This window comes from Oncorhynchus nerka, linkage group LG16 (genome assembly GCF_034236695.1).
Source record: "Oncorhynchus nerka isolate Pitt River linkage group LG16, Oner_Uvic_2.0, whole genome shotgun sequence".
NCBI lineage: Eukaryota > Metazoa > Chordata > Actinopteri > Salmoniformes > Salmonidae > Oncorhynchus > Oncorhynchus nerka.
Window position 1 is genome coordinate 32,604,685 of NC_088411.1, and position 24,308 is coordinate 32,628,992.

Here is a 24,308-nt window from a genome sequence, read left to right on the forward strand (position 1 = left end):
AAACCTCCACATCCCACTGATACCTAACTTACCAGACCACCAAATCAGCCTTCAGCCCTAAACCTCCACATCCCACTGTTACCTAACTTACCAGACCACCAAATCAGTCTTCAGCCCTAAACCTCCACATCCCACTGGTACCTATAACTTACCAGACCACCAAATCAGCCCTAAACCTCCACATCCCACTGGTACCTAACCTACCAGACCACCAAATCAGCCTTCAGCCCTAAACCTCCACATCCCACTGGTACCTAACTTACCAGACCACCAAATCAGCCTTCAGCCCTAAACCTCCACATCCCACTGGTACCTAACTTACCAGACCACCAAATCAGTCTTCAGCCCTAAACCTCCACATCCCACTGGTACCTATAACTTACCAGACCACCAAATCAGCCCTAAACCTCCACATCCCACTGGTACCTAACCTACCAGACCACCAAATCAGCCTTCAGCCCTAAACCTCCACATCCCACTGGTACCTAACTTACCAGACCACCAAATCAGCCTTCAGCCCTAAACCTCCACATCCCACTGGTACATACCTAACCAGACCACCAAATCAGCCTTCAGCCCTAAACCTCCACATCCCACTGTTACCTAACTTACCAGACCACCAAATCAGCCTTCAGCCCTAAACCTCCACATCCCACTGGTACCTAACTTACCAGACCACCAAATCAGTCTTCAGCCCTAAACCTCCACATCCCACTGGTACCTAACTTACCAGACCACCAAATCAGCCTTCAGCCCTAAACCTCCACATCCCACTGGTACCTATAACTTACCAGACCACCAAATCAGTCTTCAGCCCTAAACCTCCACATCCCACTGATACCTAACTTACCAGACCACCAAATCAGCCTTCAGCCCTAAACCTCCACATCCCACTGGTACCTAACTTACCAGACCACCAAATCAGCCTTCAGCCCTAAACCTCCACATCCCACTGTTACCTAACTTACCAGACCACCAAATCAGCCTTCAGCCCTAAACCTCCACATCCCACTGGTACATACCTAACCAGACCACCAAATCAGCCTTCAGCCCTAAACCTCCACATCCCACTGGTACCTAACTTACCAGACCACCAAATCAGTCTTCAGCCCTAAACCGCCACATCCCACTGGTACCTAACTTACCAGACCACCAAATCAGCCTTCAGCCCTAAACCTCCACATCCCACTGGTACCTATAACTTACCAGACCACCAAATCAGCCTTCAGCCCTAAACCTCCACATCCCACTGATACCTAACTTACCAGACCACCAAATCAGCCTTCAGCCCTAAACCTCCACATCCCACTGGTACCTAACTTACCAGACCACCAAATCAGCCTTCAGCCCTAAACCTCCACATCCCACTGTTACCTAACTTACCAGACCACCAAATCAGCCCTAAACCTCCACATCCCACTGGTACATACCTAACCAGACCACCAAATCAGCTTTCAGCCCTAAACCTCCACATCCCACTGGTACCTAACTTACCAGACCACCAAATCAGCCTTCAGCCCTAAACCTCCACATCCCACTGGTACCCCACTGGTACCAGACCACCAAATCAGCCTTCAGCCCTAAACCTCCACATCCCACTGGTACATACCTAACCAGACCACCAAATCAGCCCTAAACCTCCACATCCCACTGGTACATACCTAACCAGACCACCAAATCAGCCCTAAACCTCCACATCCCACTGGTACATACCTAACCAGACCACCAAATCAGCCCTAAACCTCCACATCCCACTGGTACATACCTAACCAGACCACCAAATCAGCCCTAAACCTCCTATACCACTGGTACATACCTAACCAGACCACCAAATCAGCCCTACACCTACTATCCCACTGGTACATACCTAACCAGACCACCAAATCAGCCCTAAACCTCCTATCCCACTGGTACATACCTAACCAGACCACCAAATCAGCCCTAAACCTAGACCACAAAATCAGCCTCCTATACCACTGGTACATACCTAACCAGACCACCAAATCAGCCCTAAACCTCCTATATCACTGGTACATACCTAACCAGACCACCAAATCAGCCCTAAACCTCCTATACCACTGGTACATACCTAACCAGACCACCAAATCAGCCCTAAACCTCCTATACCACTGGTACATACCTAACCAGACCACCAAATCAGCCCTAAACCTCCTATACCACTGGTACATACCTAACCAGACCACCAAATCAGCCCTAAACCTCCTATACCACTGGTACATACCTAACCAGACCACCAAATCAGCCCTAAACCTCCACATCCCACTGGTACATACCTAACCAGACCACCAAATCAGCCCTAAACCTCCTATACCACTGGTACATACCTAACCAGACCACCAAATCAGCCCTAAACCTCCACATCCCACTGGTACATACCTAACCAGACACCACCATTTCAGCCTGGGTGCATAGGGCTTAACTTCAACTCCCATCCTGGACAGGCACAGCGTGTGCAGGCTTTTGAGTCCTCTTAGAAAAAAATAGTGCTATCTAAAACCTAAAAAGGTTCTTTGGCTGTCCCCATACCCTATTTGGTTCCAGGTAGAACCCTTTCCACAGAGGGCTGTATATGGAACCCAAAAGATTTCAATCTGGAACCAAAAAGGGTTCTCCAATGGGGACATTTTGTAACCCTTTTTTCTACAAGTGTAAATCAAAACTAGACGATGAAGTGAGGTTTGTGCCCAGTGGGCTACTGCATATTTGATCAAGTCATTTCAGTGCAGACCTACAGTCATGGCAAACTCTCATCATCTTGTTTTCTGGTTATATTTGATGTAACAGGATCGTACCGTTACAGTAGTGGCCTGATAATATATGCTCTACTCTCCTAGTGTGTGTCTGCATGGCTCTCAGGAACATAAACCAAGCACTTTTACTTGTTATAAGCACGTTTACTGTATTTGTTATATATTTCCTGTATACTCACATCCCTCATGTACATGGTATTTGATTCATGTGTTATCTGCAGTGTGTCTTTCTAGGACACAACAGGCTGAAGTTCAAAGATTAGTTCTGTGTGCCGTTATACCAGTGAGACTGCTGCTTTCATGTTATCTGCTTTTGCTGAAAATACTTTTTTAGAATAGTCCTTTCAGCTGAGCAGTGTGGTGCTGGTGACTGGACTTATTACAGCAACTCATAGCCGATTCTCTTCTGAAGAGCTTTAAAACCCCTGAAAAGCTGTGTTCTTGTATTAGAATCATTAGACGTTGAAGTCTGTGCCTAGTGGGGACACTATCTTGCCATATAGGCTAGTCACCATATATTCAATGTAAATTGCAGATAATCCATATGAGAATCCAAGATTCACAATACATTCACTGCTGGCGTTGCTCTCCAACATTACACCATCCATGGGGATATTAAATCAACAAATCATTTACAAATGTATGTCCAAGTGCATTTTTGTTCTTTTGTTAAAAGTCTTTAAGAGCAGTATTTTGTGAGCAGATTTAAAATACTACAAATGCAGTAGGCCCATGTGTTGACTGCATCATCATAGCTCTATATCAGCATTAGGTTCTGATTTGATCCTCCACCATTATTACAGTAATTAACAAATGACTGTCCATCAGCAGTTGTTCCACGTTTAAAGGTCACTGGATTTTTTTTTACAGAGGCTAGAGTCACAGACAATGTTTAGTTAAAACGGGCTCTATTGTCTCTGTGGTGCCCCAGGGGTGGATGGGATGGTTGGGGTGGCTGTTTTTCCTTTGTTAAACACCCCGGATTGGGTTAGAAATGTGTGGACATACTTCCGTGGGTCCAGTGGAAATATTTTCCTGTTGTCATCATAGGTACAGTCCTGCCTGAGGGGAAATGATCTCTGGCTCAGGGATAAACCTGTCAGAATGTCTTTTGGTTTGACAACATTGACGTGTATCTCTGAATAGTGGAAGGACTTAAAGCAGTAGTAACAATAGTATAAGCCCTGTGAATGTGAGTTCACTGTACCTTTGCCAAGAGGTCTGGATAACTGTAGGGTTGCTGGTTCAAACCCCACTCCATAGGTTCTCCCTAAATCACTACAATGGTATCGATTTGAGTGCAATGTCTGAAAAGCACCTGAAAGATAAAGCTATTAATATTGGTAGCAATCCTCACTTTACAGAATATGTTCCTGCCTAGTTAGATAAAAGTAAACAAAAATAAATAATGAATAAATAAAACTGGTTAAACTTTGACTTCTGAGCCATCGGGGGACATTGTTGCCATAGTGACAGTATGTTGTGTATTGTACAGAAAAGGTGCATCCAAGCGTGTTGGTTTTGAACAACAGAGAATGTATGTGTATGCCAATGTTATTTATATTAGCTTAGAAAACCTATAATCAACTGCATATTTCTGTATATAATTTACCATGTAGTGTACTGATGACATCCACACATAAAGCTCATTCCAAATCAAATAAACAGCAGATTTCAGTAGGATATCCAGTAAGCCTCCCTTTGTCGTAGTGGGATCTCGATGTTACCTCCTCTCCTTGGTAGAGCAACATGCTCAATGCCTGTGTATTTGAGGGAGGAGATTGGATGGTTAGCTTCAACAAAGTGAGCTGCTACTGGATAGTCATTGTTCTTACACCTGATTGAGCTGCAGTGTTCAGCTATGCATTGTTTTAATTGTCTTTTCGTTTGTCCTACGTAGGCTTTTCCACATGAACAGGTGATGAGATAGATTACTCCCTTGGTCTTGGATGAGATGATACCCCTAACAGGGATTTTTTTAACCTGTATAGTTCTCAATCAGTAAACATCAACTTTACAAAACGCACACTAAAACTATGATACTACATATCCACAGTCGTTTATGTCGCCTTCTCTTCTCCTGAACCACATCTGCTCTGACATGAAAGAACAGCATTGGCACAGATCAAAACTATTTCCAATTAGGTCTCCACCATATTGCTCTCTTCTACACTGTATTTACAGTTAGTGAAATTGGAGAGGAGATGAGACCACTATCGACTATTGAAATGAAGGAGAGGAGACCACTATCGACTATTGAAATTAAGGAGAGGAGATGAGGAGAGGAGACCACTATCGACTATTGAAATGAAGGAGAGGAGATGAGGAGACTACTATCGACTATTGAAATTAAGGAGAGGAGATGAGGAGAGGAGACCACTATCGACTATTGAAATGAAGGAGAGGAGATGAGGAGACTACTATCGACTATTGAAATTAAGGAGAGGAGATGAGGAGAGGAGACCACTATCGACTACTGAGATGAAGGAGAGGAGATGAGGAGAGGAGACCACTATAGACTATTGAAATTAAGGAGAGGAGATGAGGAGACCACTATAGACTATTGAAATTAAGGACAGGAGATGAGGAGAGGAGACCACTATCGACTATTGAAATGAAGGAGAGGAGATGAGGAGACCACTATCGACTATTGAAATGAAGGAGAGGTGATGAGGAGAGGAGACCACTATAGACTATTGAGATGCAGGAGATGAGGAGAGGAGACCACTATAGACTATTGAAATGAAGGAGAGGAGATAAGGAGAGGAGACCACTATAGACTATTGAAATGAAGGAGAGGAGATGAGGAGAGGAGACCACTATAGACTATTGAAATGAAGGAGAGGTGATGAGGAGAGGAGACCACTATAGACTATTGAGATGCAGAAGAGGAGATCACTATAGACTATTGAAATGAAGGAGAGGAGACCAATGTTGACTATTGAGATACAGTCCTGGAGTAGAGTAGTATGGGGGAGGGGGAGGAAAGGAGATCCCACCTGCAGCAGTCCACCAGACAGACCTGTTAGCTTACTATTAAACGGTTATAACAACAGGGCTGTCTTCAACTGCCACTGGGTTTATGTCAATCTCTTTAGTCTACAGAACCTGCAGAATTCTCTGTTGTGAAAAGTTTTGTTTGTCATGATGAGTATGATTATTTTGTTCATGGTTATTTTTATAGACTGCCCGGCAGGAAACCTTGCTCAAGTACACCACAGTGGGCAAAATATATGAGCCGTTTATCTTCCATTTTGATTTATTTCTTGTTGCCATAGAGTCCCATTGACACTCTCAAATACTTAAATATCTTCCTGCCTGGCGTAGTGAAAAGAATCCATTCAGAAACTTCAGATGAATGTCATGACAACCAAGGCTGACTCATTACTGTCTCACTATGAATGAGGATGTCTGGAGAGATAATATAGGACGGAAACCCTAATGAAGAGTATGCTTTAAAGACACAACAGAGAGACATATATGAAGGTTTAACTAATGCACCTAAAATGCCATACAAACAAAACATCTTTGCCTGTAGGCCTCCATACTAGGCTCTGCATGTATAACACAAGCTTCCTAAAATGAGTCCGACGTACCAAACATGGCAGACTTATACATACATGATGTTCCAAATGCCTCACATCAATTCACTTCATTTATTCAAGGACTTCCCTGTTAGAAAATCTCAGTTGTGGTACAAATTTCCCAAAATGTTCTTTGCAAAATCATCTGCAAGAGACAAACCTTTGCAGACAATACATGGTATTTGTATCTGTCTAAATCAGTCTTATTATGATGGCTTGTGGGTGGATCATTTAGTGTGAGCTTCTCAACAGCTCTTGGATTGGGGCCCCCACCTCACAACCTTTTCACAATCAGATTTTTGGAGGACCCTGTCACACCCTGACCATTAGAGAGCTGTTTATTCTCTATTGGTTGGGGCGTGATAGTGACTAGGGTGGGTCATCTCGGTGATTAATAGTTTGTTGGCCTGGTATGGTTCCCAATCAGAGACAGCTGTTTATCGTTGTCTCTGATTGGGGATCATATTTAGGCAGCCATTTCCTCATTGTGCTTTGTGGGATCTTGCCTACAGATAGTGGCCTGTGTGCACACCAGTAACTTCATGTTTCGTTTGTGCTTTGTTGTTTTTGTTCGAGTTTCGATTGATTAAAAAGATGTGGAACTCTACGCACGCTGCGCCTTGGTCCAATCATTATGACGCGCGTGACAGACTCCAAAAAGGGCTCGAAGGAGCGTTAGTTCTGTATGTGGTGGAAAATCGCACCCACATATATTCATCCCCTTAGCTTCGTGAGGACCGTGTTAAAGACAGCAAACTGCAGGATCAAATGGGTTCCAACGACAGCAGAATTCACATTATTGACAGAATTTGTATTTATTTCTGATGACATTCACTTTGTGGTATAGGCAGCTCTTTGTCTCTCTACAGGGAAATATTCAGGATACCCAGTAAAAGAGAACTCCTTTATTTTGATGAATACATATGTGGGTAAACCTTTATCGTCGTGAGAAACACTCTTTCTATCAAATAAAATTTTTAAATGAATTAAATGATTATTTTTAACATTCTCTAGTCTGTGTTGCCTATAGAACAAAGAGATCTCAACAAAGGTACAGATTTATTAGAAGGTACTTTTTATTGTCAAATTAGCAGCCAGAATGTCAACAATAAGACGTCTCCTGTCAATCCCTTTGTCTTTGTTATTAGCATAAATCCCTAGGGGATAAGTCCTTACCATATAGCATTGATCTCCATGTCATTCTACCCTCTGGGGAATAACAGAGAATATCTTGATAATGATGGTCTCATTACACACACACACACACACACACACACACACACACACACGTCTGCTTCCCAAATCCTCTGTATATCTAATCATTCCATTGTCTTTAGTAAAGGCTCTAGTTGTCCACCGACAAAACCATATATTTACTCAGTCAGAGTAAACCGTTAATGTACAATGGATTCATTTGGGTTTCATCACACTATAGCCATGATCAATTCTAGTAGAATACAATTCAACCCCACAGAATACAGATACCAACCGTCCTATGACTAATAATGACAACTAACATAGGTGTGTAATTAATGGTTAATAAAGTGTCCCTAGCCTATAAAGTGTCACTTGTCCCCTAACAGATATATACTGTAAGACACACATGTAATGCTATACACACACACCATAGAGAATAAACAGCCTGCTATCGGATCAACCATGTCCTTCCCTCATGTCTTGACAAAGGGAAGGATATGTGACAGAAATGTTGCATTTGTTATACGTTGGTTTTTAGAAGTATACGGACTGTGCAAGAGTGTGAGCATTTCCCTCTATTCGTTCTGTTAAAGCTGGAGTCTTTAATTGGATCAATAACAAAGCATATTCCCCACCCGTTTCGCTAAAAAGCAAAGGGAGGGTCTGGAGAAATGTAACCACTCTCAAATTCAAAGACAGAGCTATGGATTCAAGGACTGAATTTTCATTTTAGCCATGTTTTGAGACTGTACAGTGTTTGTTTAAATGTACGAACCTCTTAAGGATCCGCCCCTTTTTTTAAATTTTTGCCTAAAATGACATACCCAAATCTAACTGCCTGTAGCTCAGGACCTGAAGCAAGGATATGCATATTCTTGATACCATTTGAAAGGAAACACTTTGATGTTTGTGGAAATGTGAAATGAATGTAGGAGAATATAACACATTAGATCTGGTCAAAGATAAAACAAAGAAAAAACAAACAATTTTTTGTATTTGTTTGTACCATCATCTTTGAAATGGAAGAGAAAGGCCATAATGTATTATTCCATCCCAGGCATAATTTAAATTTTGGCCACTAGATGGCAGCAGTTTATGCACAACGTTTTAGACTGATCCAATGAACCATTGTATTTCTGTTCAAAATGTTGTATCAAGACTGCCCAAATGTGCCTAACTAGTTTATTAATAAATGTTTAAGTTCATAACTGTGCACTCCCCTCAAACAATAGCATGGTATTATTTCACTGTAATAGCTACTGTAAATTGGACAGTGCAGTTTGATTAACAAGAATTTAAGCTTTCTGACAATATCAGATATGTCTATGGCCTGGGAAATGATCTTGTTACTTACTACCTCATGCTAATCACATTAGCCTACGTTAGCTCAACCGTCCCACGGGGGTACACCGATCCTGTAGAGGTTAAACAGACTAAAACAAGTGTATATTTGGGTTCTGATGGTTATGCAAGTTAAACTAAGCACATAAGTAATTTATAAGTTATATTCTTCAAGAATCAATGATGTAAGCAACTAAGGACTCATGCCTGTCAAAATCATAGTGTTGAACCTACTCTCTCCTTACAAATGACATCCTTGGAGAGGCTGTTAGAGTGGAAAACCACTGGAGTCATTTGAGTTGAATCCCGTCATCACCAAGAGGATGGATGAGGATAGAAGAGGGGGGAAAGGAAGAAGAGGATGGCAGAGGGGAGGAAGAAGTTAATTTTGATCCTCCTCCAATGAACAGTTCCTCTATTTAGACAATTTCTCCAACACACCCTGTTAAGGCAAATGTGAAATGTGTGTTTTTATCTACAATACAAACATATCAATAGGTCATTATTCACATATTGTAGATAAGTCTCAGTATAGGACTAGTTCACCAGAGTGATGCCTATTTGATCAATAGCTGATAAATGAAATGCTAGATTCTTTAAATAGTGCAATTCCATTATGATAATCCAGATTAATGTTGTAGGTGAGAACCACTATTTAGTGAATAATAAATTAATCCTGTTTTGGGACACTTCCATGTTTTCAAAACAATACATCTGCGGGCAATGTTTGTTCGAGACCTAAAGTGAGACCGATTCAAGACCGGAGTCAAGACCAAGACTGGGGGGGGGTGCTAACCTGAGAAGCTGCCTGCCAGTGTTATCATGAAGCAGCACTGTTCAATGTCGGTCCAGGAGGGCCGAAACACTTCTGTTTTTCACCCTCTCCTTCTAATAAGGGACTAATTCAGACCTGGTGAGTGCAATTAACTACCAGGTAGAAGAAAAACATTTGTGCGTGTTTCAGCCCTCCAAGACCGACATTAAATAGCCCTGACAAAGATATTTCAAAACAAAAGAGAACAATGTGGCCTGACAGGTTCCAAAACACATGCATTAAGACATAGATTAAATGACAAGTAACAGCTCATTTAACTGCATACTTTCCATTCTACTTGAATAACAATCATACCTGTCGTTATTCTATCGTCATGTTCAGTAACATTAAGCACGCTGCTGACCTGAAAAGGCGTCAGATGGAGTATGGCATTAAGATTGCCAGCAAGCAGGGTTTTCCTGTTCTAAAGTGAGATGCTGTAACTGTGTTGTGTGTTTCATTGCAGAAACATTGTCCTTGTTGTAGTTCCAAGAATTTACATTTCAGACACTGTAGGCTTATGGTGACAATTGTTGTTGCTGAAATTTGCTACAGTCCTGACTGACAGACAGAGACCAATCCCAAGGCTGTGTAGAGTCAGTAGCCCCTCCTAGCAGAGCAGACAGGCGTTCCGTTTGCCCCATGTCCATCTAAGGTAAATTCTGGGTGAATTCACACAACCACAGTTCCACACAATGAAAGGCATCCCAGTTTCCCTTCACTTCCCTTGTTGAGGTGATAGACTTCTGCTATGTACAGAATAGCCATAATGGTGGACAGAAAATCACAAAAATGGTGTGTAGTAAGAGCCATAACCCTGGTGTGGGCACCAAGGTGAAGCTTTGAAGAGTATACCACCTCAGTCACCAGCTTCATCAATAAATGCATCGATGACGTCCACATAGTGACCGCACGTACATTTCCCAACCAGAAGCCATGGATTACAGGCAGCATCCACACCGAGCTAAAGGCTAGAGCTGCGGCTTTCAAGGAGCGGGACACTAATCCAGACGCTTAGAAGAAATCCCGCTATACCCTCAGACGAACCATTAAACAGGCAAAGCGTCAATACAGGACTAAGACTGAATCGTACTACACCGGCTCGGACGCTCGTCGGATGTGGCAGGGTTAAAAAAATATTACGGACTACAAAGGGAAACACCGATGCAAGCTACCCAGTGACGCAAGCCTGCCAGAAAAGCTAACTGTATTTTATGCTCGCTTCGAGGCAAGCAACACCGAACCATGCATGAGAGCACCAGCTGTTCTAGATGACTGTGATCATGCTCTCCGTAGCCGATGTGAGCAAGAACTTTAAAAACTGGTCAACATTCACAAAGCCGCTGGCCAGATGGATTACCAGGACATATATGCAAAGCATGCGCAAACCAACTGGCAAGTGTCTTCACTGACATTTTCAATCTCTCCCTGACCAAGTCTGTAATAACTACATGTTTTAAGCAGACCACCAAAGTCCTTGAGCCCAAGAAAGCGAAGGTAACCTGACTAAACGATTACCGCTCCATAGCACTCACATCAGTAGCCATGAAGTGCTTTGAAGGGCTGGTCATGGGTCACATCAACACCATCATGCCGGAAACCCTAGACCCACTCCAATTCACATAACACCCAAACAGATGACGCAATCTCAATCGCACTCCACACTGCCCATTCCCACCAGGACAAAAGGAACAGTTATTTGAGAATGCTGTTCATTGATTACAGCTGTGTTCAACACCATGATGCCCACAAAGCTCATCACTAGGCTAAGGACCCTGGGACTAAACATGTCCCTCTGCAACTGCATCCTGGACTTCCTGACGGGACGCCCCCAGGTGGTAAGGGTAGGCATCCACATTTCTGATACACTGATCCTCAACAATGGGGCCCCTCAGGGGTGCATACTTAGTCCCTTCCTGAACACCCATGACTGCCTGACCAAGCACGACTCCAACGCCATCCTTAAGTTTGCTGACGATACAACAGTGGTAGGCCTGATCACCGACAATGATGAGACAGCCTATAGGGAGGAGATGAGACCTGGCAGTGTGGTGCCAGGACATCAACCTCTCCCTCAATGTGAGCAAGACAAAGGAGATGATCCTGGACTATAGGAAAAGGAGGGCCGGACAGGCCCCCATTAACATCGACAGGGTGGAGTGGGTCGAGAGTTTGAAGTTCCTTGGTCTCCACATCACCAACAAACAAATATGGTTCAAACATACCAAGACAGTTAAGAGGGCACGACAACACCTTTTCCCCTCTCAGGAAACATGGGTCCCCAGATCATATATATACATATACATAGATACATATAGATACATAGATATCTATCTATCTATCTCTCTATATATATATATATGGGTAGGCTAGTATGTATGTATATATATGGGGCGGCAGGGTAGGCTAGTGGTTAGAGCGTTGGACTAGTAACCGGAAGGTTGCAAGTTCAAACCCCCGAGCTGACAAGGTATAAATCTGTCGTTCTGCCGCTGAACAGGCAGTTAACCCACTGTTATTGAAAATAAGAATTTGTTCTTAACTGACTTGCCTAGTTAAATAAAGGTTAAAAAAATATAGCCTTGTTATGACATTTTCTTGTGTTACTTTTAGATTTTTTTTACTTTAGTTTATTTAGTAAATATTTTCTTAACTATTTATTGAACTGCATTGTTGGTTAAGGGCTTGTAAGTAAGCATTTCACGGTAAGGTTTACACCTGTTGTAGTCGGCGCATGTGACAAATACAATTTGAAGGCAGAACAGCATTGGTGTAGCAGGAGGACACAGAAAGGCAGAGACAGAGCGAGAGACAAGAGAGAGAGAGAGAGACACACGGACAGAAAGAGAGAGAGAGAGAGCGAGAATGACAGGGTTGGGGTCAATTCTGAATTTAATTCAACCCATGAAATGCCAAATTCTATTTCAATTGCCCACACCCCACAGAAAGCAGACTTTGAATTGAAGGAAGTAGACATTGAATTCAAATCAATTTAACTGAGACATGAAAGTTTCAATCCTTTGACATGTATTTTACCAAAAGCATATGCAACTTATTATTACAAAGAAACCCAATTTAAAATATGAACTTGATTATAACTCAGAGGTAATGTTAGGTTTAACCTACAGTATGTTATACATAGTATTAGTAACTGTACATTGCGCATAGGCCAAGTGATGTGTATAATAAATTATACATTTGAATTTAAATAAAATACATAGAATTAAATGATACTTCCCTTCATTCAAATTCAATTCTTCTTTCTGTGGAGTGTGGCTAATTCAAATTCAAGAATCACCACAACCCTGGTGCATGACCCTGTTGTCCATCCCCGAGTGCCTGTATATGAGGATGTTGTACCCTGGCCATGGTGGAGACCCATTGTTCCACCATTTTGGATCTAAGATGAGTCCAGTTGCTGAACAGCTAGCCACTCCTCATAGTGTCCTGGTGGGGTCTCGGGTGTCTGCAGGGTCATAGAGCCAGACTGCGGGCAGTGGAGGCAGCTCCCTGTGCCTGCAGTACCACCCCTTGGCACTTCTCCCTCTTCTGCAGCTTGTGGTTCTCAAACAGGCCCTCGTTACGCGGCACACCATGGTTCCCATCTGGAAACGTCAGTAACCCTGGACAACAGACAAGATGGAGGATGAGCTGCTGATTGGAACACAAAAAATAAGAACAGCAAGATTGGGTAGGTGTTGTGTTTCTTTTGCAACTGTTTCTCCTATTAGAGCCTTGTGGTTTGATGAACGTACCATATCCCTCCACACGACCACTCTTAAACTCTCCTTCAAACTTCATCCCATCAAAGCGACTGAAGACGCCGGCACCCTGGAACTTCCCCTGGGTAAACTGACCCTCATACCTAAGGATGAAGAAGAACAAAATATGAAATAAAGAAGATGTACACACACACGCACGCACACACACAGACACACACCTGGATCCGTCTGGGAAGAGGAGCACCCCCGAGCCTTGGAACAGTCCATTCTCAAACTGTCCCGCATAGCACGTTCCATCTGAGAACTTCAGCTGGCCCATTCCATGTCTCCGACCTGGAGACACACACACACACACACACACACACAGGAAACAACATTTAAGTTATTAAACACAGAAACATAAAATACAACAATCTGAGCTGTTACATTCATTTAGAAATGCAGCATTTCTTCCTTCCTTATCAAATAATTAAACCTACTACATGCCCAATGCTCTTGTAATAGGCTACTTGATGGTTTAATAATCTGTGCTTCTTGGCACAAGTCCTGAATACTCACCATTTTGAACTGTAATCTTCCTTCCTTCTATCAACTAGAGGTTTAGTATATTAGGACACCATCGGTCTACTGTCTCCTTAAAGTGATCTAATCCAGCAGGTTTAGTATATTAGGATACCATCGGTCTACTGTCTCCTTAAAGTGATCTAATCCAGCAGGTTTAGTATATTAGGATACCATCTGTCTACTGTCTCCTTAAAGTGATCTAATCCAGCAGGTTTAGTATATTAGGACACCATCTGTCTACTGCCTCCTTAAAGTGATCTAATCCAGCAGGTTTAGTATATTAGGATACCATCTGTCTACTGTCTCCTTAAAGTGATCTAATCCAGCAGGTTTAGTATATTAGGACACCATCGGTCTACTGTCTCCTTAAAGTGATCTAATCCAGCAGGTTTAGTATATTAGGACACCATCTGTCTACTGCCTCCTTAAAGTGATCTAATCCAGCAGGTTTAGTATATTAGGATACCATCTGTCTACTGTCTCCTTAAAGTGATCTAATCCAGCAGGTTTAGTATATTAGGACACCATCTGTCTACTGTCTCCTTAAAGTGATCTAATCCAGCAGGTTTAGTATATTAGGACACCATCTGTCTACTGTCTCCTTAAAGTGATCTAATCCAGCAGGTTTAGTATATTAGGATACCATCGGTCTACTGTCTCCTTAAAGTGATCTAATCCAGCAGGTTTAGTATATTAGGATACCATCGGTCTACTGTCTCCTTAAAGTGTCATGTATTGTCATGTTATGTCTTGTTCCTGTTCTTTCTCTTCACTTCGTTTCCCCCTGCTGGTCGTATTAGGTTACCTTCTCTTCCTTTCCTTCCCCCAGCTGTTCCTCATCTCCTCTAACTACCTCGTTTACCCTCTCCCACCTGTTCCCTTTTCCCCTCTGATTAGGTCTCTATTTCTCTCTCTGTTTCTGCTTCTGTCTTCGTCAGATTCTCGTTTGCTTCACCCTTGTCCCGTCCTGTCGTAATCTGCCTCTTCATCAGATGCTACGTGTGATCAGGTACCTCTGTCCTCTACAACCCGCGCCTACCCGGAGAGACCAGCAGTCTGTTGCCGCTAACCCTGCTATTCTCCTCTGCTGCTAGAAGGGGACTCTCCTGTAAAGATCAGAGGACTTTATGATTTATTTGTCGCCCTCTCTGCGGGTTGTCTATTTTGTCAATCGATACATCTGAAGAGGATCTATGTCTTCCCTGTGTTTTGACATTAAAAGACTCTGTTTCTGTTAAACCGCTTTTGGGTCCTCACTCACCTGCATAACATAAAGTGATCTAATCCAGCAGGTTTAGTATATTAGGACACCATCTGTCTACTGTCTCCTTAAAGTGATCTAATCCAGCAGGTTTAGTATATTAGGACACCATCTGTCTACTGTCTCCTTAAAGTGATCTAATCCAGCAGGTTTAGTATATTAGGACACCATCTGTCTACTGTCTCCTTAAAGTGATCTAATCCAGCAGGTTTAGTATATTAGGACACCATCTGTCTACGGTCTCCTTAAAGTGATCTAATCCAGCAGGTTTAGTATATTAGGACACCATCTGTCTACTGTCTCCTTAAAGTGATCTAATCCAGCAGGTTTAGTATATTAGGACACATCTGTCTACTGTCTCCTTAAAGTGATCTAATCCAGCAGGTTTAGTATATTAGGACACCATCTGTCTACTGTCTCCTTAAAGTGATCTAATCCAGCAGGTTTAGTATATTAGGATACCAACAAGGATTCCTAATTCAGAATCTGTCTGCGAATCACACACACACACGCGTGTCTGCTGCCTGTATGATCCAATACAATATGTATGTGGCTGTTCTCTCCAGATTTTTTACATTTTACTAGGCATATAACCCTAAGAATGTGTACTTAGCCAATCATCTACAAGTCGGATACAAGAAGGTTAGGATAGTTATTCTACATTTTACAGTAAACGTTACGGTATATAAACTGCAATCCTGCTCTCTTGACCTTATTAGACCTTGGATTGGACTTCTATGCTCATTAAAACCGTAGGAACTGTTCATAACACGGCTGTGTTGTTTGAGGGAGCTGACATTTTAAACAGAGTATGTTTTAACGATCTGTAGTTTTGAAATATTCTCGTGCATATTATAGTTCATCCTGGCAGATGTGTTTGGCTGTTCCACTGCTTCAACAGGGGTCGAGTCTGAGCTTTCTAGTGTGTGTTTCCAAAAGCAGTCCAAGGTCTACTCCTGATGGGGCGGCAGGTAACCTAGTGGTTAGAGTGTTGGACTAGTAACCGAAAGGTTGCTAGATCGAATCCCCGAGCTGACAAGGTAAAAATCTGTCGTTCTGCCCCTGAACAAGGCATTTAACCCACTGTTCCTAGGCTGTCACTGAAAATAAGAATTTGTTCTTAACTGACTAGTTAAATAAAGATAAAACATTTAAAAAACTACGGGAGGTCAGCCTTGACGTCATGGGTTAAAGGTTAGTCAGGATTTGGCTTAATAGACTGTGTGTGTGTGTGTAGTCAGAATAATAAGATCTTTTAGAAATGGGGAGACACATGTTTGTCACATATGTTTCTATGTTTAAAAACCTAGTCTGGTGCCTTACAGAAAGAACAAAGGACAGGAGGAAGACAAAGGGTTGTTAAGTTCACAGTATTCCCCCAACCCCCATCCTCTCACTGGTATTCATCCTGCCCAGATTACCCCGAATTACTGACAGCACCAACTACTGACTAACACAATAAATACGTACAGTTAAGACAGAGAAACAGACACGGGATCCTGTTAGTTAAGACACAGAGAAACAGACACGGGATCCTGTTAGTTAAGACACAGAGAAACAGACACGGGATACTGTTAGTTAAGACACAGAGAAACAGACACGGGATACTGTTAGTTAAGACACAGAGAAACAGACACGGGATCCTGTTAGTTAAGACACAGAGAAACAGACACGGGATCCTGTTAGTTAAGACACAGAGAAACAGACACGGGATACTGTTAGTTAAGACACAGAGAAACAGACACGGGATACTGTTAGTTAAGACACAGAGAAACAGATACGGGATACTGTTAGTTAAGACACAGAGAAACAGACACGGGATACTGTTAGTTAAGACACAGAGAAACAGACACGGGATACTGTTAGTTAAGACACAGAGAAACAGACACGGGATACTGTTAGTTAAGACACAGAGAAACAGACACGGGATACTGTTAGTTAAGACACAGAGAAACAGAGCCACGAGAGACAGTTAGCTAACATATTTTGGAGTCAGAGACGCCGGGGGACTGCCTAGATAGGCTAGCTGCTGGTAATGAGGCTGTAAGGATGTTATATCCGACAGCTCTGTGGATGAATTATCTGGCTGATGCTACCATCTGAAGATATTACGCTCAGATTATTCAGCCCATGAATTGAGTACCCTCTGGACTTCAGTGTGAAGGCTTCGTAGTAATATTAGAACACAGCGCGGATTAGAGAATCACCAGACTCTCATATATACATGAAGGCCTACATAACAGTATAGAGCATGATGCACTGATGCTTTGGTGCCATATTGTTCAGCCACTGTATGTGCCTACTGTACAGTATAATGATGTCAAATGAAGTGAACTTGATAGAGAAGGTTAATAGAGGAGATGTCTTGCCTTCTTTCCACTCCCCGTGGTACTCCTCCCCCGTCGTGTAGGTGAACGACCCTCTCGTCAGAGTCATGGCTCCTCCGCTCTGCACACACACACACACACAGTCTTAACGTAACCCTGACATTAGTGTGACCTCAGAGGTACAGTATGTTAAAGTCAAGGGGAGAGAGGGCTGGGGAGAGGAGGGGAGGGAGGGACAGTGAGATTAAGGGATGGGGAGAGATTGAAGGATGGGCAAAGGAGGCTGGGGAAAGACGAATGGAGAGATGTGAGACAAATGGATAGGCTGAGGTCGAGGGAGAGGATGGGCAGAAGACAAGGATGGGGAGAGAGAGAGAAGGGACGAGGTAGGCGTGGGGGCAGAGGACAGGTGCTGAGTCCAGAGGCACAACAGGAAAGACAAAAGATCAATAGCTCTTCAGAGACTGTACTATCAAGTGAAGTGTGCACACTTGAGGTGGGCTAGCTAGCCTATGGACAGTGCATCACAAAAACTGAACTCTGAATGGTTTTTACACACACAAAGGAAAAGGGGAATATGTGTGAGAAAAAGGATTGGCAAAGCTTCCCTTCATTTTCAATAATTTCTTATCAACTTGCAGCAGGAATATAACCTAATCAGTCAGAGAACTTGATAAGGTAGGCTATTCGCTGCCACATTGGCATGTGAGACAAATGCTGCCAATGATGTAATTCAAGTATGAACCCGTTGACACTGGATGAGTAATAAATTATTCAAAGACTCGTCTATATGTAAATCAGGCTACAGTGACACCGCTCTCCCAATGCAGCTATATTCTCACCTGTAAAACACCTAGTTGAGCAATCGTAGGTGATCACACGTCTGCCTTCATACATGTTGTCAACATTCTTATTATTATTTCGCCAGTGTATCGTCTATCATGTCTGTATATTACAGTAGCTACTGTAGCTACAGTAACTGAGCCAATTTCGACAAATCCTGAACTGCATTCTATTGACAGTGTACATAGCCTACAATCAAATAACCAAACGGTTTACCTGTGCGCTACCTTCTCTGTCTCTGGAGCATTGGAATCCACCTTTACGACATTAGCGAGTTGATTTGACGATTAGAGAGCAGAAGCACATATCGACTAGTGGACATTATAAGCCTGCCGCTATAAGCTTCAGTGTTCCTGACGCGGACCGTATGGCATCACTACGCGCTCACATAACCGTGCTGTTTCATTGCAGGGTTTAGGCTGCCGCTCATTTAAACCCTGTTCTGATTGGTTTGATGTGTTACAGCAGTGGTTCCCAGACTGTGGGGCACGCCCCCTGGGGTGGGGGGCAGAGGGTGGGGGGGTCGGGGCGCGTGGGGTCGGCGGGGGGGCGCGGGTTCCATACACAGACAGTGCCTTCTGAAAGTATTCAGACCCCTTGACTTTTTCCACATTTTATTACCTTACAGCCTTGTTCTAAAATGGATTAAATAAAAACAAATCCTCAGCAATCTACACACAATACCATACCCAAAGCGAAAACAGTTTTTAGATTTTTTTTGTTAATGTTAAAAAATAAATAAAAATGAAATACCTTATTTCCATAAGTATTCAGACCCTTGGCTATGAGACTCGAAATTGAGCTCAGGTGCAACCTGTTTCCCCTGATCACCCTTCAGATGTTTCTACAACTTGATTGGAATCCACCTGTGGTAAATTAAATGGATTCCTTTCCCTGATTTGGAAAGGAACCCAAGTGTCTATTTAAGGTCTCACGGTTGACAGTTCATGCCAGAGCAAAAACCAAGCCATGAGGTCAAAGGAATTGTCCATAGAGACAGGATTGTGTCGAGGCACAGATCTGGGGAAGGGTACAAAACATTTCTTCAGCATTAAAGTTCCCCAAGAACACAGTGGCCTCCATCATTCTTAAATGGAAGAAGTTTGGAACCACCAAGAATCTTCCGAGAGCTGGCCGCCCGGCAAAACTGAGCAATCGGTGGAGATGGGCCTTGGTAAGGGAGGTGACCAAGAATACAAGGGTCACTCTGACAGAGCTCCAGAGTTCCTCTGAGGAGATTGGAGAACCTTCCAGAAGGACAACCATCTTTGCAGCATGCCACCAATCAGGCCTTTATGGTAGAGCGGCCAGATGGAAGCCACTCCTCAGTCAAAGGCAGATGACAGCTTGAAGTTTGACAAAATGCACCTAAAGACTCTCAGGCCATGAGAAACAAGATACTCTGATCTGATGAAACCAAGATTAATTAAACTCTTTGGCCTGAATGCCAAACGTCACGTCTGGAGGAGACCTGGCACCATCCCCTACAGTGAAGCATGGTGGTGGCAGCATCATGCCTTGGTGATGTTTTTCAGTGGCAGAGACTGGGAGACTAGTCAGGATGGAGGCAAAAATTAACAGAGCAATGTACAGAGAGATCCTTGATTAAAACCTGCTCCAGAGCGCTCAGGACTTCAGTGTGGGGCGAACAGGACAATGACCCTAAGCACACAGCCAAGACAATGCATGAATGGCTTCGGGACAAGTCTTCGGGAATGTCCTTGAGTGGCGCAGCCAGAGCCCGGACTTGAACATCTCTGAAGAGACCTGAAAATGGCTGTGCAGCAACGCTCCCCAACCAACCTGACAGAGCTTGAGAGAATCTGCAGAGAAGAATGGGAGAAAATCCCCAAATGCAGGTGTGCCAAGCTTGTAGCATCATACCCAAGAAGACTTAAGGCTATAATCGCTGCCTAAGATAATACAACAAAGTACTGAGTAATACTTACAGTATGTAAATGTGATATTGTGTAATGTGATATATAATGTCATTTTTTTTTACATTTGCAAAAATGTCAAAAATCTATTTCTGATTTGTCATTATGGAGTATTAAACAATGTAATCTGTTTTAGAAGAATGCTGAAACATAACAAATGTGGGAAAAGTCAAGGGGTCAGGATACTTTCCGAATGCACTATATACATATATTCAAAAGTATGTGGACACCACTTCAAATTAGTGCATTTGGCTATTTCAGCCACACAAGTTGCTGACAGGTGTATAAAATCGGAATAACTGAGTGCTGAAGCGTGTAGCGCATAAAAATAGTCTGCAATCCATTGCAACAATATTCCAAAATGCCTCTGGAAGCAACGTCAGCACAAGAACAGTTAGCCTGGAGCTTCATGAAATGGGTTTCCATGGCCGAGCAGCCGCCCACAAGCCTAAGATCACGATGAACAATTCCAAGCGTCAGGTGGAGTGGAGTAAAGCTCGCTGCTTTTGAATTCTGGAGCAGTGGAAACAAGTTCACTGGAGTGATGAATCACGCTTCACTATCTGGAAGTCCGATGAACTAATCTGGGTTTGGTGAATGCCTGGAGAACGGTACTTGCCCCAATGCATAGTGCCAACTGTAAAGTTTGGTGGATGAGGAATGATGGTCTGGGGATGTTTTTCATGGCTTGGGCTAGGCGTTTGTGGCAACAGTTTGGGGAAGGCCCTTGCCTGTGTCAGCATAACAATTCCCGTTCACAAATATAGGTCCATATGCAGAAATGGTTTGACGAGATCGGTGTGGAAGAACTTGACTGGCCTTCACAGAGCACTGAAATAAACAACATCGAACACCTTAGGGATGAATTGGAACGCCGACTTCAAGCCAGGCCTAATCGCCCAACATCAGTGCCGACCTCACTAATGCTCTTGGGGCTGAATGGATGCAAGTCCCCCTAGCTATTTTAAAATATCTAGTGGAAAGCCTTCCCAGAGTGTGGAGGCTGTCATAGCAGCAAAGGGGGGACCAACTCCATATTAATGGCCATGATTTTGGAATTAGATTTTCAACGAGCAGTTGTCCACATACTTTTGGTCATGTAGTGTACAAGATAAATATATGCACTACCGTTCAAAAGTTTGGGGTCACTTAGAAATGTTCTTATTTTGAAAGAAAAGCACATTTTTTGTCCTTTAAAATAACGTCACTGGCAGCTTCATTAAATAGTACCCGCAAAACACCATTCTCAATGTCAACAGTGAAGATGCTGGCCTTCTAGGCAGATTTGAAAAGAAAATGCAGTATCCCAGACTGGCCAATAAAATTAAAAGATTAAGATGGGCAAAAGAACACAGACACTGAACAGAGGAACTCTGCCTAGAAGGCCAGCATCCCGGAGTCGCCTCTTCACTGTTGTTGTTGAGACTGGTGTTTTGTGGGTACTATTTAATGAAGTTGCCAGTTGAAGACTTGTCTGACGTCTGTTTCTCAAACTAGACACGGTAATGTACTTGTCCTCTTAATCAGTTGTGCACCGGGGCCTCCCACTTCTCTTTCTATTCTGGTTAGAGCCTGTTTGCACTGTTCTGTGAAGGGAGTAGTACACAGCGTTGTACAAGATCTTCAGTTTCTTGGCAATTTCTCGCATGGAATAGCCTTAATTTCTCAGAACAAGAATTGACTGATGAGTTTCAGAAGAAAGTTATTTGTTTCAGACCATTTTGAGCCTGTAATCAAACCCACTAATACTGACATTCCAGATACTCAACTAGTCTAAAGAAGGCCAGTTTTATTGCTTCTTTATCAGAACAACAGTTTTCAACTGTGCTAACATAATAGCCTTTTACAATGATTAACTTGGATTAGCTAACACAACGTGCAATTGGAACACAGGAGTGATGGTTGCTGATAATGGGCCTCTGTAGATATTCCATAAAAAATCTGCCGTTTCCAGCTACAATAGTCATTTACAACATTAACAATGTCTATACTGTATTTCTGATCAATGTGATGTTATTTTAATGGACAAATTGCAAAAACAAGGACATTTCTAAGTGACCCCAAACTTCTGAACGGTAGTGTATATTTTTAAGGAACTCAGTCCAGCTTTCAGTTAACTCTTGAAAGTTGTAATACTAGAATGCCCAAGGTGCAATTTCGAAATTGGGTAGTGCATCATCAGTTTTCCTTAGTCATTGCAAACCTTAGAGAGCTATTTAGAACTTGTCAGAAATGTCAGGTAACATTTTTTAGTCAGGTTTTTTTTTAGCCCATATTTTGTTGTAGTGTTTGTGTTACTCACACTTTAGATATGGACAAATGTATAGAATTATAGATTTGGCATGGATCCTGAAATCCTCAAAAGGTTCTACAGCTGCAACATCAAGAGCATCCTGACCGGTTGCACCACTGCCTGGTACGGAAATTGCTCGGCCTCCGACCGCAAGGCACTTCAGAGGGTAGTGCGTACGGCCCAGTACATCACTGGGGCACAGCTGCCTGCCATCCAGGACCTCTACACCAGGCGGTGTCAGAGGAAGGCCCTGAAAATTGTCAAAGACCCCAGCTACCCCAGTCATAGACTGTTCTCTCTACTACCTCATGGCAAGTGGTGCTGGAATGCCAAGTCTAGGACAAAAAGCCTTCTCAACAGTTTTTACCCCCAAGCCATAAGACTCCTGAACAGGTAACCAAATGGTTACCCGGACTATTTGCATTGTGTGCCCCTCCCCAACCCTTATTTTACGCTGCTGCTACTCTCTGTTCATCTTATATGCATAGTCACTTTAACTATACATTCATGCACATACTACATCAATTGGCCCGACCAACCAGTGCTCCTGCACATTGGCTAACCGGGCTATCTGCATTGTGTCCCACCACCCGCCAACCCCTCTTTTTACGCTACTGCTACTCTCTGTTCATCATATATGCATAGTCACTTTAACCATATCCACATGTACATACTACCTCAATCAGCCTGACTAACCGGTATCTGTATAAAGCCTTGCTACTCTTATTTTCACATGTCTTTATACTGCTGTTTTATTTCTTTACTTACCTACACACACACACACACACACACACACACACACACACACACACACACACACACACACACACACACACACACACACACACACACACACACACACACACACACACACACACACACACACACACATACTTTTTTTTCTTCACACTATTGGTTAGAGCCTGTAAGTAAGCATTTCACTGTTGTATTCGGTGTACAACAAATAAACTTTGATTGGATTTGAATTGCAAGAAAATTTGCTTCAAAACTGCTAAAATGTCTCTCCGCCAACAAGAGCGGTGTGAACAGTTTGTGCCATGAACAATGCTTTTTCCCATAGATATAGATGTGGTGCACGCAGGGTGGGAGGGTGGGGGGCGGAATGTTCCCCAATGCAATAAGGGGGCCCAGAGTGAAACAGTTTGGGAACCGCTGTGTTACAGCACTCTGGCAGACATGGTTCAATGGGGCAGTGAATTAATGCTGCATTTTAAAGGTCCTATTTCAATGACTAGCTCAAATATGTAGAGGCACAATATTTTTGAATAATGAATTAGCCTAATTAGCCTAATTGAATAGGCAAAAATGTATAGCAGTCGTTAATTATTTTAATGGTTTTAATGGTGTTCAATTGACAGGCCTTACAATAGTACAGTTATTGCATGTTTTTTCAAAAGGCAAAGGCTACTTATTATTCTGTAGTCCACGGCTAAATGAATCTTAGAAAGCAAAGTAAGGCTTTAGTGGTTAGAGCGTTGTGCCAGTAACCGGAAAGTAGCTTAGTGGTTAGAGCGTTGGGCCAGTAACCGGAAGGTTGCTGGATTGAATCCCCGAGCTGACAAGGTAAAAATCTGTTGTGCTGCCCCTGAGCAAGGCAGTTAACCCACTACACCCCGGGCCCCGAAGATGTGGT

At 42.9% G+C, this 24,308-nt stretch overlaps 1 protein-coding gene across 2 annotated transcripts; it reads right to left on the minus strand.

Moving 5' to 3' along the window:
- Nucleotides 1-7,409: 7,409 nt before the first annotated feature.
- morn4 (MORN repeat containing 4) lies at nucleotides 7,410-18,803 on the minus strand. 2 transcript variants are annotated; one of them, XR_003861840.2, is made up of 6 exons: nucleotides 18,641-18,803; nucleotides 17,624-17,702; nucleotides 13,648-13,762; nucleotides 13,463-13,572; nucleotides 13,068-13,330; nucleotides 7,410-9,177 (listed from the first exon to the last, which is right to left on the minus strand). XR_003861840.2 is itself a non-coding variant. In XM_029647022.2 (5 exons), the coding sequence occupies exons 2-5, from the start codon at nucleotides 17,688-17,690 to the stop codon at nucleotides 13,182-13,184; spliced, it is 441 nt and encodes a 146-aa protein (XP_029502882.1). In that variant the 5' UTR covers nucleotides 17,691-17,702; nucleotides 18,641-18,803; the 3' UTR covers nucleotides 7,410-13,181. The 2 variants fall into 2 exon arrangements, 1 of the variants encoding a protein (XP_029502882.1); XM_029647022.2 differs by having other exon boundaries at nucleotides 7,410-13,330.
- Between the last annotated feature and the right edge of the window lie 5,505 nt (nucleotides 18,804-24,308).